Below are 12,826 nucleotides of genomic sequence, written 5' to 3'. Positions count from 1 at the left end.
GTCTTTGAGGTTAAAACTGAAATTTGATCTTTGGTAATCTCCAATACTTGTTTGTTTCGTTGATGAAGTTAGTGGAAGAAATGCAGAGAACAAAATGCCAAACGAGCTAGTAAACTTCAATGTCAATTTGATAAAAGCACTCACCTAACATTATTGCCATATACTCACGGAACATCCACGAGGATACAATTAAATAACGGGTCATGTCTTGTCTTCACTCTTCGTACGCATACCTTAGAGAAACATTTCCTTGACCCCTGTTACTCGTTTCATGTTCCCAGCTGAAAGGTCCCATGGAGTGATGGATCCTCCTCGTAGGAGTAGATAGGGTTCAATGAAACAAACAATAATGACATCGATTATGCCTGCCACAACTTTTTGTTTGTTCGAAATGCTACCTAATCTTGACTATCAGAGGAGGTCACTACAGCGCCATGACATCAATACATTGCCAGTTCCAGCAGCACGCGCGGGTCCTAAAGCGGTAGCAGCACCAGGGAGAGTACGAACAGAGCAATAAATGGTTAACCTCTCTACCGGCGGAATGCTATGCTAATGGCCTTGAGAATTCATCAGTGAGGTTTAGAATGTGAGTGCGCATTACAAAGCCAATTACCAATAATCCATGCACGAACACGACCCATTAAGAAAATGATGGAACCTTAAACGATCTCTAACAATTACTTCTACATTGAAAATTTTGGATATTAGCTTGATCACATTGTGGCAGTCACTGCAGAAACGGAGATTTTTAAATATGCGAATAGGCACTCCTGGTTTTTGGTTCAGAAGGCCGAATGCAACCGCTAGTCTCTCGCTGTGCAACCGAAGAGACCGCCCTTTTCCATCACCATCTTCATCTACCATAGCTGCCTGTGAAATATCAGGACTATAACCCATAGAAGTCAACTTTTCTTCAATCACATCTAAATGCTGGTAAATCTCCGTAGTTTGAGGATGAGATGTATCCCCAGCGAAAAATTCGTGAGCAATGCCATCAATTTCGACTATACTACAGCCAGGCTCTTTGTTAACACCCTTTTCTCCCATCAGTTTCCTGACCAAGCCAACCTCGTTCCAGCGATTAGCCAAGGCATACAACCTTGACAATAAGACATACGCACCACTGCAATCGCTGCCTTCACATTCAATCATATGCCTGGCCATTTCTTCACTAAGCTCTAGTCCTGCATCTTTCTTGCAACAAGCATCAAGAAGACTCCTCCAAATCACCGAATCGGGTTTCATTGGCATGCTGAATACAGTATCAAGTGCTTCGTTAATGAGGCCAGCGTGAGATAGAAGATCAATAAGACAACCATAGTGTTCCAAAACAGGGGTAATGTCAAACTCGTTAACCATCTTATGAATGTATTTGCGACCCTCGTCAACCAAACCTCTATGATTACATGCGCTTAAAACACCAAGAAATGTTATCGAACTAGGAACAAATCCATCCTCATTAACCATTCTTTCAAAGTATTCTATAGCAGCCTCAAACTTCCCGTGCATGGCAAATCCGAGAATAATTGAATTCCATGAATTTACATCACGATTCCTCATTCCCTCGAAAACCTGCACAGCCAAATTTACTGATCCACATTTACCGTACATATCCACCAACGAATTATTTACTAAAATTTCAAGATTTGCATCAAATTTACACTTCCGCAAAACATAAACATGAGCCCAAATGCCCAAAGACAACGCCCCTAAACCAGCACAAGCAGCTATTACACTCTGTACCGTATATCCATCTGGTTCAAACAGCATCTGCATTTCAGAAAACATTCTCAACGCACCCTCCAATTCCCCCACCTCAACTAGAGCATTTATCATAGCATTCCACGACACGACACTTCTATCCGGCATTTCCTCGAACACTTTCCTCGCATACTCCAAACATCCACAAGAAGCATAAAAATGAATTAAGCTGTTGTTAATATATACATCTGAACCAAACCCCCGTTTCAAAACCTGTCCGTGAACTTGCGTGCCTTCGAATAGAGCAAATAAATACGCACAAGCTTTTAGCACAAACGGGAAAGTATACTTGTCAGGTAAAACATTTTCCACGTTTAACATTTGATAAAATAGCATAATTGCTTGTTCTTTGCGGTCTGCACTATGAGCATGGGCTCTAATAAGAGTGTTCCAAGTGAACGAGTCACGATCTGGGAGCCGTTTAAACACGTTTATAGTGTATCTGAGGTCATGTAAAGACGAGAATTGGAGAATTTTTTTAAAGAGGCGGGATATGTCTGGGTCGGATTGTGGGGGAGTGGTGCGGAGGGCGTGAGCATGGATTTGTTTGAGCTGAGAAACGGTGGTGCATTGGGTTAACAGGTGGAGGAGATGGGCAGGGGAGCTGACCGAAAGGCTGGTTGGGATGATGGCGCCGGTGACAGAAGGTGGCGGACCGGGTGCGGCGGCAAGAATCATTGAAGCCTTTCTGGCGCGAACCAAAACTTCGATTAAACTGTGAACCCGAACCCGACCTTTTCTTGGTCGGCAGACAAATTGAACAACAGTTGGCAAAAGAGTTGGGCTTCTTCCAACTGATATGCACACGACCATTGATGAAGAGAGGAATGTGGGCCATTGAAATGAAAGGCAGATTAGAGGATAAGAGGACTGCATGACCACCGGCCCACACAAGCAATTGGCTAACACATACCCAAAGCAAAAAAAAAAAAAAAAAGAGTAAGAGATTATTTATTCCAATTTCCTCTTCAAAGCTCAGAGTTTTGATTATCATGTTTCAGTGTGGTCTTCTGTTATAATGTTAATTTTTGTTTATTATTAAAAAAAAGAAAAAAGTACAACTCTTATGTGTTGAAAAGAATGAATAAAAATCGGTCCCAAATTAATTTTTTAAAAAATCATTTCTTACTACAAAGTAGAATGTGTAGATTGTTGACAATTAAAACAAAGAGCTACATATTTGCATACGTGTGAAATTCTTTAGTGTGGTGGGTTTTTTTTTTTTTTTTTTTGGGGTAAGGAGAAAAGGTGCGTAGCAATAAGTCACAGACACATCTTCTAGACCATCAACTTTCCAACAATTCATATTACATATTCTTGTGTCTGTCCAGTGAGCTTACTTCCTATCTGCCTTTTTCAGTTTGTTGATCCCTTGGGTTCCAACTTGAACTAGACTGGCACTACTGGGTTTCATGTGGGCCTAGTACTATAATAATAACAATCATGAATCAATTGGCCCACTGGTTTGAACCGAATCATGCAGGTGGAGCTTTTTCCAACGCTGCCCATGGGCCTCCTCATGCTTCCTCGAGATAATGGAAATTTTAAAAAATATATATATCAAAAAAATCAATAGTAGGGTCTAAAGCCAAGAAAATTTTTTTTTCCATCGTCATTATTTTATCCACGTATCCTTATGGATTTTTCAGATAAATCATGTGTTGTGACAATTGATAGAAAACAAGGTTTAAACCATCAAATAGCTCAATATTTGATTTGTACTCATTTCGAATATTTGCTCGTCAACTAAGATAAGATTTCAAATTCATCTCAAACTTAACTCAATTAGTACTATCATATTTCAATTTTATATTTAAAATTGTCAAACTTTATTTAGTGAAATATCATCTGAGTTCAACTCAATAATTAAATAAAAATAAACTTTGAGTACTATTTTGAACCCGTTAAAACAAACAAACAAAATTCAACTCTAGAGTGTTGGATTTTACGTCCTATATTTGAGTGATTTTAACGCACTTCTTCTGGTTGAATTACTATTTTGAAGACTTTTTGTAAAAAAAAAATATATATATATATACCGTAATAATTTGATATATATATAAAATAAAAAATGATGGAGAAATGTATTCATAGAAAACATAAAAAAAATTTTTCTTGTGCGAAACCACAATCCAACGCAAGGACGGCAGAAGATTCATGATCTGGTTTACAAAGAGACGACGTCGTAAGAGGGCCCGGCTTCCAGTCGCCAAGTTGCCAACCAGCGACGCCAAAACAGATTCCGTAACGACCGCACACGCTTGAAATTGAAGATACTCTGTCGGCCCCACCCCACGCCTCCGTCTACGCGCCTGCACGTTCTCCACAGTCCATTCCTTTGCCTTACCACTCACTCGCCTTTCTTTATCATTTTCTTCCACCCCCACCCCTTCCCCACATTTCCCGTCCCTCACAGCCCCGTCACCCACTCCCCCCGCTCACCCACGCCCACACCCAACCCCCACGTGTCTGACGTCATCATGGATGGAGGGGCTAAAACACCATCCAAAGGTGGGACAAATCAAATGCGCCAATCAGAAGACATGTTTATCTATCTACTCATCACATAATCGCAATTAACCCACAAAAAGCAAAAGAAGTTCACAGCAACACACACAATTTACTGATTGATCTGAATCCCCTCTCACTCAGTCACTTGTCCTGTCCCCCCAGACATCTTGTTCCACTATCTCTCGCGTCGCGGCGCCACCTTCACTCACCACCTCCTCACCCACACAAATTCCCATTAAAAATATCTCGCTCTCTGCGTATCTTAGCGCATCATCCGCCGTTTAGCTAGTCTGCGCATTCGCGTACCTTCAGCGTTGACGACCGGCCGACTCGCCGGAGCTCTCCTCCTCCTCCTCTATTCTTTATCCAATCCAACCAATCATCGATATTCCCTCCCCTATATCTCTCCACATTCTTCTCGGATTTCTCAAGCCCAAATTTTTTAATTTACCCTATTACTACTACATTCCCAACCGACTCCCAGCAGCATCGAAGTTCAGCGACCTCGCTTTTTAAAACCCAGCGATCATTTCTCCAAGAACATTACCCAAAAAAAAAAAAAAACAAACAAGCACACAAAACAATGGGCATTGATTACTACCATTTATTGAAAGTACCGAAAAATGCAAGCGAAGAGGACCTGAAGAAGTCGTATAAGCGGCTCGCGATGAAGTGGCATCCGGATAAGAACAGCGAGAACAAGAAAGAAGCGGAGGCCAAGTTCAAGACGATTTCAGAAGCGTATGATGTCTTAAGCGATCCCCAAAAGCGGCAGATCTATGATTTGTACGGCGAGGAAGGCCTCAAGTCCGGTCAGTTTTCTACTGCTTCACCTACTAGTGCTGGTGGCGCTGCTAGTGGGAGAGGATTTAAGTTTAGCCCTCGGAATGCGGATGATATTTTTGCTGAGTTTTTCGGTGGATTCGACGGGAATTATGCTGTTAGCGGCGGCAATGGAGAGCTGAAGAAGGCTGCGCCGATGGAGAATAAGCTTCCGTGTAGCTTGGAGGAGCTGTATAAAGGATCTAAAAGGAAGATGCAGATTTCCAGGATCGTCCTTGATGACTATGGGTCCGTAATAATCTCTGATTCTCTAATTCTACATTTTAATTTTAAAATTTTACCATTTTTTGTTGGTCTTTTTTTATTGGAAAATGGCTGGAATTGGATGAATTCTCCAGAGAAATAGACGTTACTTTAGATGTTAGTTTTGGCACTTTTCTTTTTTCCTTTTTCATGCTATAGTTTTCTCTTTACTAAAGATTGCTTTTTGATGAAATCGAGTGTTGAAGAATTTGGAATTGATGGATGGGAGTTGAATTCTGTAATTTGCTAAATGTAGCTGGATTCCAACTTGTTAATATTAGCTTGACAGGCTATGGGCTGAGGGCCTCGACAATCGTGGAGAGAAATGTAAAACCAATTAGCATTTTGATGCCAACAAATCTTGACCCTTCGTTTTCAACTTAATCCTCGTCGAGGTGACAAATTATCTCTCATGGTTGAACTGTGATAGTTGAGGCTAGTCGCCCATCCCTAAGTAGACCTGATCCTTTTTGTTGTGCTGAAATCTTGTGATTGGTTGTGTCCTCAAATGTCTACAGTTGGAACAAGTTCTGGTGACTTTGTCGGTTCATTATCATGGTAAGGGTAAGACTTGAAAGTCCCTCGTCTGCACGAAGGCATGACTTGTGGAGAGAGATGAGATTAAAGTTAGTGTATTTGGAATGTGCAATGACCATGTGAAATGCTGCAGGAAGAAAAAATGATAATCAGTTTCCATGGTAGTCAGCACGGGTTTGTAAAAGATGTCTTATGGGTGATATCTAGTAATAGGAATCTTCCACATTATGAGTGGAAAGTGGATCTTTCTTATTTGTGCCTTGGAGGAGTGCAATACTGCAATATGTTAAGAGAGGCCTCACGAGGGCTGTAACTTGTTAGCTAAAAGCATATTTATGCATTGTTCTATTTTTATCCCTGGGAAGATTTTCACTTGCTGCTTTCTACGTTATTTACCAACAAACAACAGACCAAACTGTAGTTCCGGAGGTGATAATGTCCTTTGCCAGTGACGTTAAGTCCAAACCTGGTTTGCTGAATATGGCCCGTGCACTTCCTTGGAAAATTGCTAATCCTTTAGCTGCACTCTGTATTCACTTGAATATAGAAGTCTATTGATGATGTTGTACTGTATATCTCCATATAAAAATGACTTGATAGATAACAAGTGAATGTTAACAACACAATGGGTTGAAAGGCTTTTTCTAGAATATGTAAATATGATGATTCTATAAGGATATATAAATATGATAAAGTCCAACGATAATGAATTAAGGATGCCTTTAGTGATTGTGACAGGCTGGTAGTAATCATGGTAAGAATGGTCTCTACTTCCAATGCTTCATCATGTAATTTTCATTTCATTATTTGTTCTGTGTATGTAAGTTTTTCAGAACCATATGGCACAAGATAATTCACATTTCACCTACAGTGTTCTAACATATGGGCCATACCTTTTATTTTATTTTATTTTATTTTATAAACTTAATGTTGGGGATCCATATCCCCTTCTCTTGTAGAGTGATGCTTCATGCCTCTATGGGGAAGCATCCCTGACTCCATGTGTCAAATGTTATGAGTCCATAAACTAGTATTTGTCAGAGGTATGTTTGTGTCTGAAATGTGCCTGCACTGGAAAAGCTGTCCGTAAATTGGTTCTGTGAATTTTGACTCTCTCTGGTATACTTAATATCTTATATTAGAATAAAAACCACCAATGTTTGTTGTACTATTCAGTTTGGCCTGATGTTGTAGTTATCATTGCAGCAAGCCTGTGACCGTGGAAGAGGTGTTGTCAATACATATTAAACCAGGTTGGAAGAAGGGTACAAAGATTACATTCCCTGAGAAAGGGAACTACGAACTTGGTCGTGCTCCTGGGGATCTGATATTTGTAGTTGATGAAAAACCTCATGCTGTTTTCAAGAGGGATGGCAATGATCTTGTCATGAATCAGAGGATTTCCTTGCTGGACGCTCTCACTGGGAAGACTCTCAGCTTGACAACCTTGGATGGAAGAGAGCTGAGCATCCCAGTCAAAGATATTGTCAAACCTGGCCATGAGCTGAGGATCCCAAATGAAGGGATGCCCATATCAAAAGAACCTGGTAAGAAAGGAAATTTGAGGATTAAGTTTGATATAAAATTCCCATCCAGGCTCAGCTCAGAACAAAAATCTGAACTGCGGAGGGTACTTGGGAGGACTGCTGATTAGTCCAAAATGAAGCACTGAAGAATATAGCTAACCAGTTATAGTGGAAACGCACCTGGATGTAAATACATCGTGACTTTGCTTGGACTAGTAGGAAACACTGTGCATAATAGGAGTATAGTTTAATTCGGTCGCGTGCAATATATTTGAGTTGTGTCTGGCCCCAAGTGTAGCATATTGAGCTGGTGTTCTAGTGATCGATGTTAATTTTGGTGTTCAATGTTCAAATCTGTGGAATAGAAACCGAATAATGGTATTTTGGATTTGGTGGAGGTTGTCTGCCTCGTATTTTGTTGGCATAAATATCTTGATCCAGTTGTGTGAAAACTTGTGTTGACTTGGTTTCTGGGATATCTATCATCTGTGTTTCATAGGTGAAGACTTGGCTTTCCATTGCTTGATGGCGTTAAATAATCTTTAGGTCATTTCGCTGAGATTCACTTTGATTGAATACAAGCGCATCTGCATAATGGCTAATTTTATTATCACAGGTATTGAATTGCCAGCATAACGGGGATTGCAAAATCAAATCCTCCTCTAGTTGTTGCCCTTTATTCAGGTCATACAACTATGCTGCCCAGCCTGCCCCTAGGGTACTGATTCCATCGAAATGAGTTTTTCAATCTTCCTTTCTAGTTTTTTCCACAAGCCGATCAACTTCTTGTCCATCCTTCACAAGTATGCACATTGGCGGCGTCTGTATTCCAAATTGCGGAACTGCATCCTGTTGGATATAATATCCGATTGTTAAGCATATTGTGCAAAGTCTATATATATATATATATATAGGGAGAGACATACAGCCATCTCATCAACATTCATTCGCAACGTCCTTGTACTTGTCAGCAAGATCATTGAAAGGTGAATCCGTGACTTCACCAGCTCCACTCGATGATGCTGAGTAGAAGACCATCTTACAGCACAAAAGGATCCACTTAGAGATAGATTACAGCAATAATTTGTAGCATATACATATGTGGGTGTGTATATATATGCATAGCAGTCATTCAAAAAAGGAAACCAGTTTGTCAGTTTTCTGGGTGTTCTGCCCATTTGCTGCACATCAGTGCCGAATCGGGTTCGGACATAATCATCATCGCTTGCTTGCAGAACAACTCAAATTCAAAGGCAACGCGAATAGGGGTGGCAATGGGGCGGGGGATCCCTCCCCCACCCCCCGCCCTGTTGCCTATTAATTCCCCCGCCCCGCTCTATCTCGTCCCATTTCCCTCGCGGGGCACCCTTGGGATTAAAAAAAAATTTGTTATATAATTTCAATATAATTAAATTTGAGCAAATAATCAAGTACTAAAATATCAACATATCGTCAAATTATTATTCATTATAACTTCACAATTGAAACTCATAAAAATAATTAAATAAAAATTATTTGAATACAATCTAATATGATAAAACAAATATAACTAAAATAATTAAGTTTTTACTTTTGATACAAATACAATCATTAAATTATTATTTTATTTTTTTAGAAAAAAATGTTATTGTATTAAGTGTAGTTAGAAATTTAATATAAATGTATTAATAAATTTAGTATAAATAATTAATAATTTTTATTAATAGACATGTATAATTGATAATATCATGATATATATAATTATGCACATGTATATATATACATATATATTTGGAAAAATCGTCCAAAACGTCCCTCACATTTTGTAAAATGACTTTTTCGTCCCTCACTTTTAAAAGTGTAATTTTATATCCCTTACATATTCACATCGGTCAAATTTAGTCCCTAACTAGGTTTCCGATCATTTTTTGGCCGGAATCCATCACGTGTAAGGCACGTGATCATTTTTGAAGGGTAAATTTGTCAAATTATATTTTACATAATCTGATCTATAGTCCTCCACATTTTATAAAACAAATTTTTTCGTCCCTCACATTTTATAAAATGATTTTTTCATCCCTCACATTTCACAAAATGAATTTCTCCATCCCTCACATTTCAAAAAATGAATATTTCCATCCCTCACTAATTATGTATGTGAGGGAAACCCTCAAAAAAATGTGTGTGAATACATTTTGTTTAAACACATGTATATGTCTATTTGATTTTGCTTAATAATACAAATAGCATAAATATATATATGTGTCTATTTGATTTCACTTAACAATACGAATACCATATATTATACGTGATCATTTGATTTCATCCGATATTAGCTAGTAAATAATCTTACATTCATTGTCAAGTTGGCCAATAAAGCTATTTTCGGTCAAAATACAATAAGAATATGCAAATTAAGGTTCTATTGGTAAATATTAGTCATAATCATACAAAAAGAGAAGATAGCCCACAAGTTGGGCTCAATTACATACATGTGTTTATGCTATTATTATTAAGCAAAATCAAATAAACATATACATGTGTTTTAAAAAATGTATTCACACACATAATTAGTGAGAAATGAAAAATTCATTTTTTGAAATGTGAGGGATGGAGAAATTCATTTTGTGAAATGTGAGGGACGTAAAAATTTATTTTATAAAATGTAGAGGACTATAGATGAGGTTATGTAAAATATAATTTGACAAATTTATCCTTAAAAAATGATCACGTGCCTTGCACATGATGGATTCCGGCCAAAAAATGATCGGAAACCTAGTTAGGGACTAAATTTGTCCGATGTGAATATGTAAGGGATATAAAGTTACACTTTTAGAAGTGAGGGACGAACAAAGTTATTTTACAAAATGTGAGAAACATTTTGGACGATTTTCCCTATATATTTTTCCAAACCGCCCCAATAGACCCCGTAGGGCAGGTGCCTGCCGGCACCCGCACCTGTTGCCATCCCTAACGCGAACCCTCATTCAAGGCCTGCGCCTTGTTGACCCTCGGTTTCCCATCTTCTAATTTTTCTGAATAATAATTTGCAACTTCTTTGGAACAATAAGCCCCCTAAAATCACTCACTGTGGATCACTCTTGGATGGGGATCCTTATACACACACACACACACACACACAAACAAACAACTAGTCAATGTAGCAAGAGGATTTAAAAAAGAAATGTTGCAAAAGGTAATTATCCTAGTAAAATTTTCAAAATAAAACTTCTAGCAATTGGACGAGGATTATATTCCATGGAGCCTTTATCAATGTAGACCGTTGGCGTTGAGTTAGAATCAGGATTGATGCTTATGCATTCACAGGAGGAATCTATTTTTATTTTATTTTATTATGCTCCTTGAATTGTATTCCATCCATCCATCCATCCTATTTACCAGCGCCCCGTCTAAAGTCTAAAGATAACTTTTGCTTTGCACATATATATTCTACTGCCTTGGGCCGCAAAACAGAAGAATTTTCATTCTTAATCCTCTGTACCTCACTTTAGATGCCATAAATAATCCTCAATCTAACTGACTGAAACTTGTTGATAGGTGGTGGTTTGGGCTAGAATAATCTCCATGGGTTTTCCCGCTTGGCATTACTTATTCATCCAGACTCAGTTAATTATATATATATATATATACCCGTCTACATACATTGCCGCTAAGAATTTATTAACTAGTCCTTCACCGTCCATTCAAGAAAAACCTTTGAGCTTGAGCATTATTGGCAACTTTTTCATTCCATTAGATTTTTCTTACAACAGAAAGAGGGTGTGCAAAGGTTAAGACGATCAAAATGAGAAAATACCTCATTAATTAAAGCCAAGAAAATACTTAACGATGAGTAATGAACTTTTTTTTGTTTGGAAATATATGCTTGTAGTTCAACAAGCTTGTTTCTGGATATTTTAGTCTCAGAAATCAATTACGAAAAAATTGTTCCTTTTTGTTTTGGGTAAAAAACAAAAAAGCCCCTTGTGGTAAACCTAATATACAGAAAAACCCCCCATACTTTCAAAATTTACAACACGACACCCCGTATTTTGAACTAAATTATAAAGGTGACGGAATCCGTTAAACTTAACGGAAATAGATGAAATGACCAAAATGTCCTGATATAATTAAGCAAAAGATAGATAAAAAATCATTTGTTTTATTCTCTAGATAGAGATAATTGAGGGTTAAGGGGTAGAATAGGTATACTTATTAAAAATTAGGTATAAAATTTTTTTTTAGGTTCCAATAAATCATTTCCGTTAAGTTTAATGGATTTCGTCACCTTTACAATTTAGTTCAAAATACGGAGTGTCGTGTTATATATTTTGAAACTATGGAGAGCTTTTCTGTATATTAAGTTTACCACGGGGTTTTTTTTTGTAGTTTACCCTAAAAAATATAAAGTATAACTAATTCATTTTCCTCAATTTTAGAAAAATTTTCTCTCATTTTGTAATCCTAAAATTGTTGAGTGCATATAGAATAATGTTCTTCATAAATTTTAATATATATTTAAAATAATCTTTGTAAGATGTGTTTCAAAATTTTCAAAATTATTAAAACTATCACCTTTTATATTCTCTCTTACCTGCTAATTAGCTATTCGTTACCTTCTATGACTTTCAGATCTCTTACCACAGTGTCATCTTTCCTGTCATATCTTTACAATCTCATTCTTTCTTCTCCCATCTCTTCGTCCATTCTTGTAGTAATTTATCTTTATTTTTCAACTTTTCCCACCACTCTTTAACTTCTTATTATTCTCTTTCTCTCGTTTATAGCTAATCTCTAACTTTCTATTTTTGCTACCCAATTTTCTATTCTTTTCCCTTCACCATTCTCTCAAACCCTATAAATTCATCATTTGTTTTTTAGGCTAGTGGTACTTTGTTTTCTATTTAGTAATTTCATAATTTAGGATTCACAAATGGTGCTATTATTGATATTTTAAATCCATGACCAGTGAATAATATTTTCTTTTTGTTTTCTATATAATTTGCCCTTTTAATTAGGATTACTGAGTTGAGGAGTAAAATATTGTTATTTACTTTTTTACTTTTAGTAAGATTGGTGGTTTTCCTCTTTATTTACCCTTACATTAATAGATTTCAAATCAAATTCCTATATAAGTGAGCCATTTCTTACTTTTAAATTCAAAAGAAATGAAAAAATATATAACAATTAAAAAAATTTAAAAATTCATAAAAAAAATAATGAGGAGTTATAAGCATTTTGATTTAATCATCCAAAAAACCCTCCCCACAATACATATAGATATAGATTTTTATAGTATTATTTGACTCATTCCCTCTCCATATCTCCACACTTCAGTGTCCCGTTCCTCATTCTCTCTAGAAGAAAGTTGAAAAAGATGGTAAATTGCAGTTTTTTGTGAAATTATATTGTTATCTCTTATT

The 12,826-nt window shown here is 37.2% G+C and overlaps 2 protein-coding genes across 2 annotated transcripts; one reads left to right on the top strand and one right to left on the bottom strand.

Annotated features, from left to right (window-relative positions):
• Positions 1-126: 126 nt before the first annotated feature.
• On the bottom strand, positions 127-2,543 carry LOC113717009 (pentatricopeptide repeat-containing protein At1g59720, chloroplastic/mitochondrial). The gene has a single exon (XM_027241622.2). It carries the CDS (start codon positions 2,440-2,442, stop codon positions 613-615), a length of 1,830 nt encoding a protein of 609 aa, XP_027097423.1. The 5' UTR covers positions 2,443-2,543; the 3' UTR covers positions 127-612.
• A 1,799-nt stretch (positions 2,544-4,342) lies between these two features.
• On the top strand, positions 4,343-7,876 carry LOC113716752 (uncharacterized). The gene is made up of 2 exons (XM_027241173.2): positions 4,343-5,346; positions 7,105-7,876. Exons 1-2 carry the CDS (start codon positions 4,859-4,861, stop codon positions 7,550-7,552), a joined length of 936 nt encoding a protein of 311 aa, XP_027096974.1. The 5' UTR covers positions 4,343-4,858; the 3' UTR covers positions 7,553-7,876.
• The last annotated feature ends 4,950 nt before the right edge of the window (positions 7,877-12,826 follow it).

Source organism: Coffea arabica, chromosome 11c (genome assembly GCF_036785885.1).
Source record: "Coffea arabica cultivar ET-39 chromosome 11c, Coffea Arabica ET-39 HiFi, whole genome shotgun sequence".
Classification (NCBI taxonomy): domain Eukaryota; kingdom Viridiplantae; phylum Streptophyta; class Magnoliopsida; order Gentianales; family Rubiaceae; genus Coffea; species Coffea arabica.
The sequence above is the reverse complement of the archived record's forward strand: the minus strand, read 5'-3'. Positions and strand labels throughout refer to the sequence as shown.

What these genes read in the sequence shown, in the direction of transcription:
- LOC113717009 (XM_027241622.2), bottom strand. Translation starts at nt 2,442, where the DNA reads ATGATTCTTGCCGCCGCACCCGGTCCGCCACCTTCTGTCACCGGCGCC.
- LOC113716752 (XM_027241173.2), top strand. Translation starts at nt 4,859, where the DNA reads ATGGGCATTGATTACTACCATTTATTGAAAGTACCGAAAAATGCAAGC. An exon ending in ATCGTCCTTGATGACTATGG is followed by an intron (nt 5,347 to 7,104) that starts GTCCGTAATAAT and finishes TTATCATTGCAG; the next exon opens with CAAGCCTGTGACCGTGGAAG.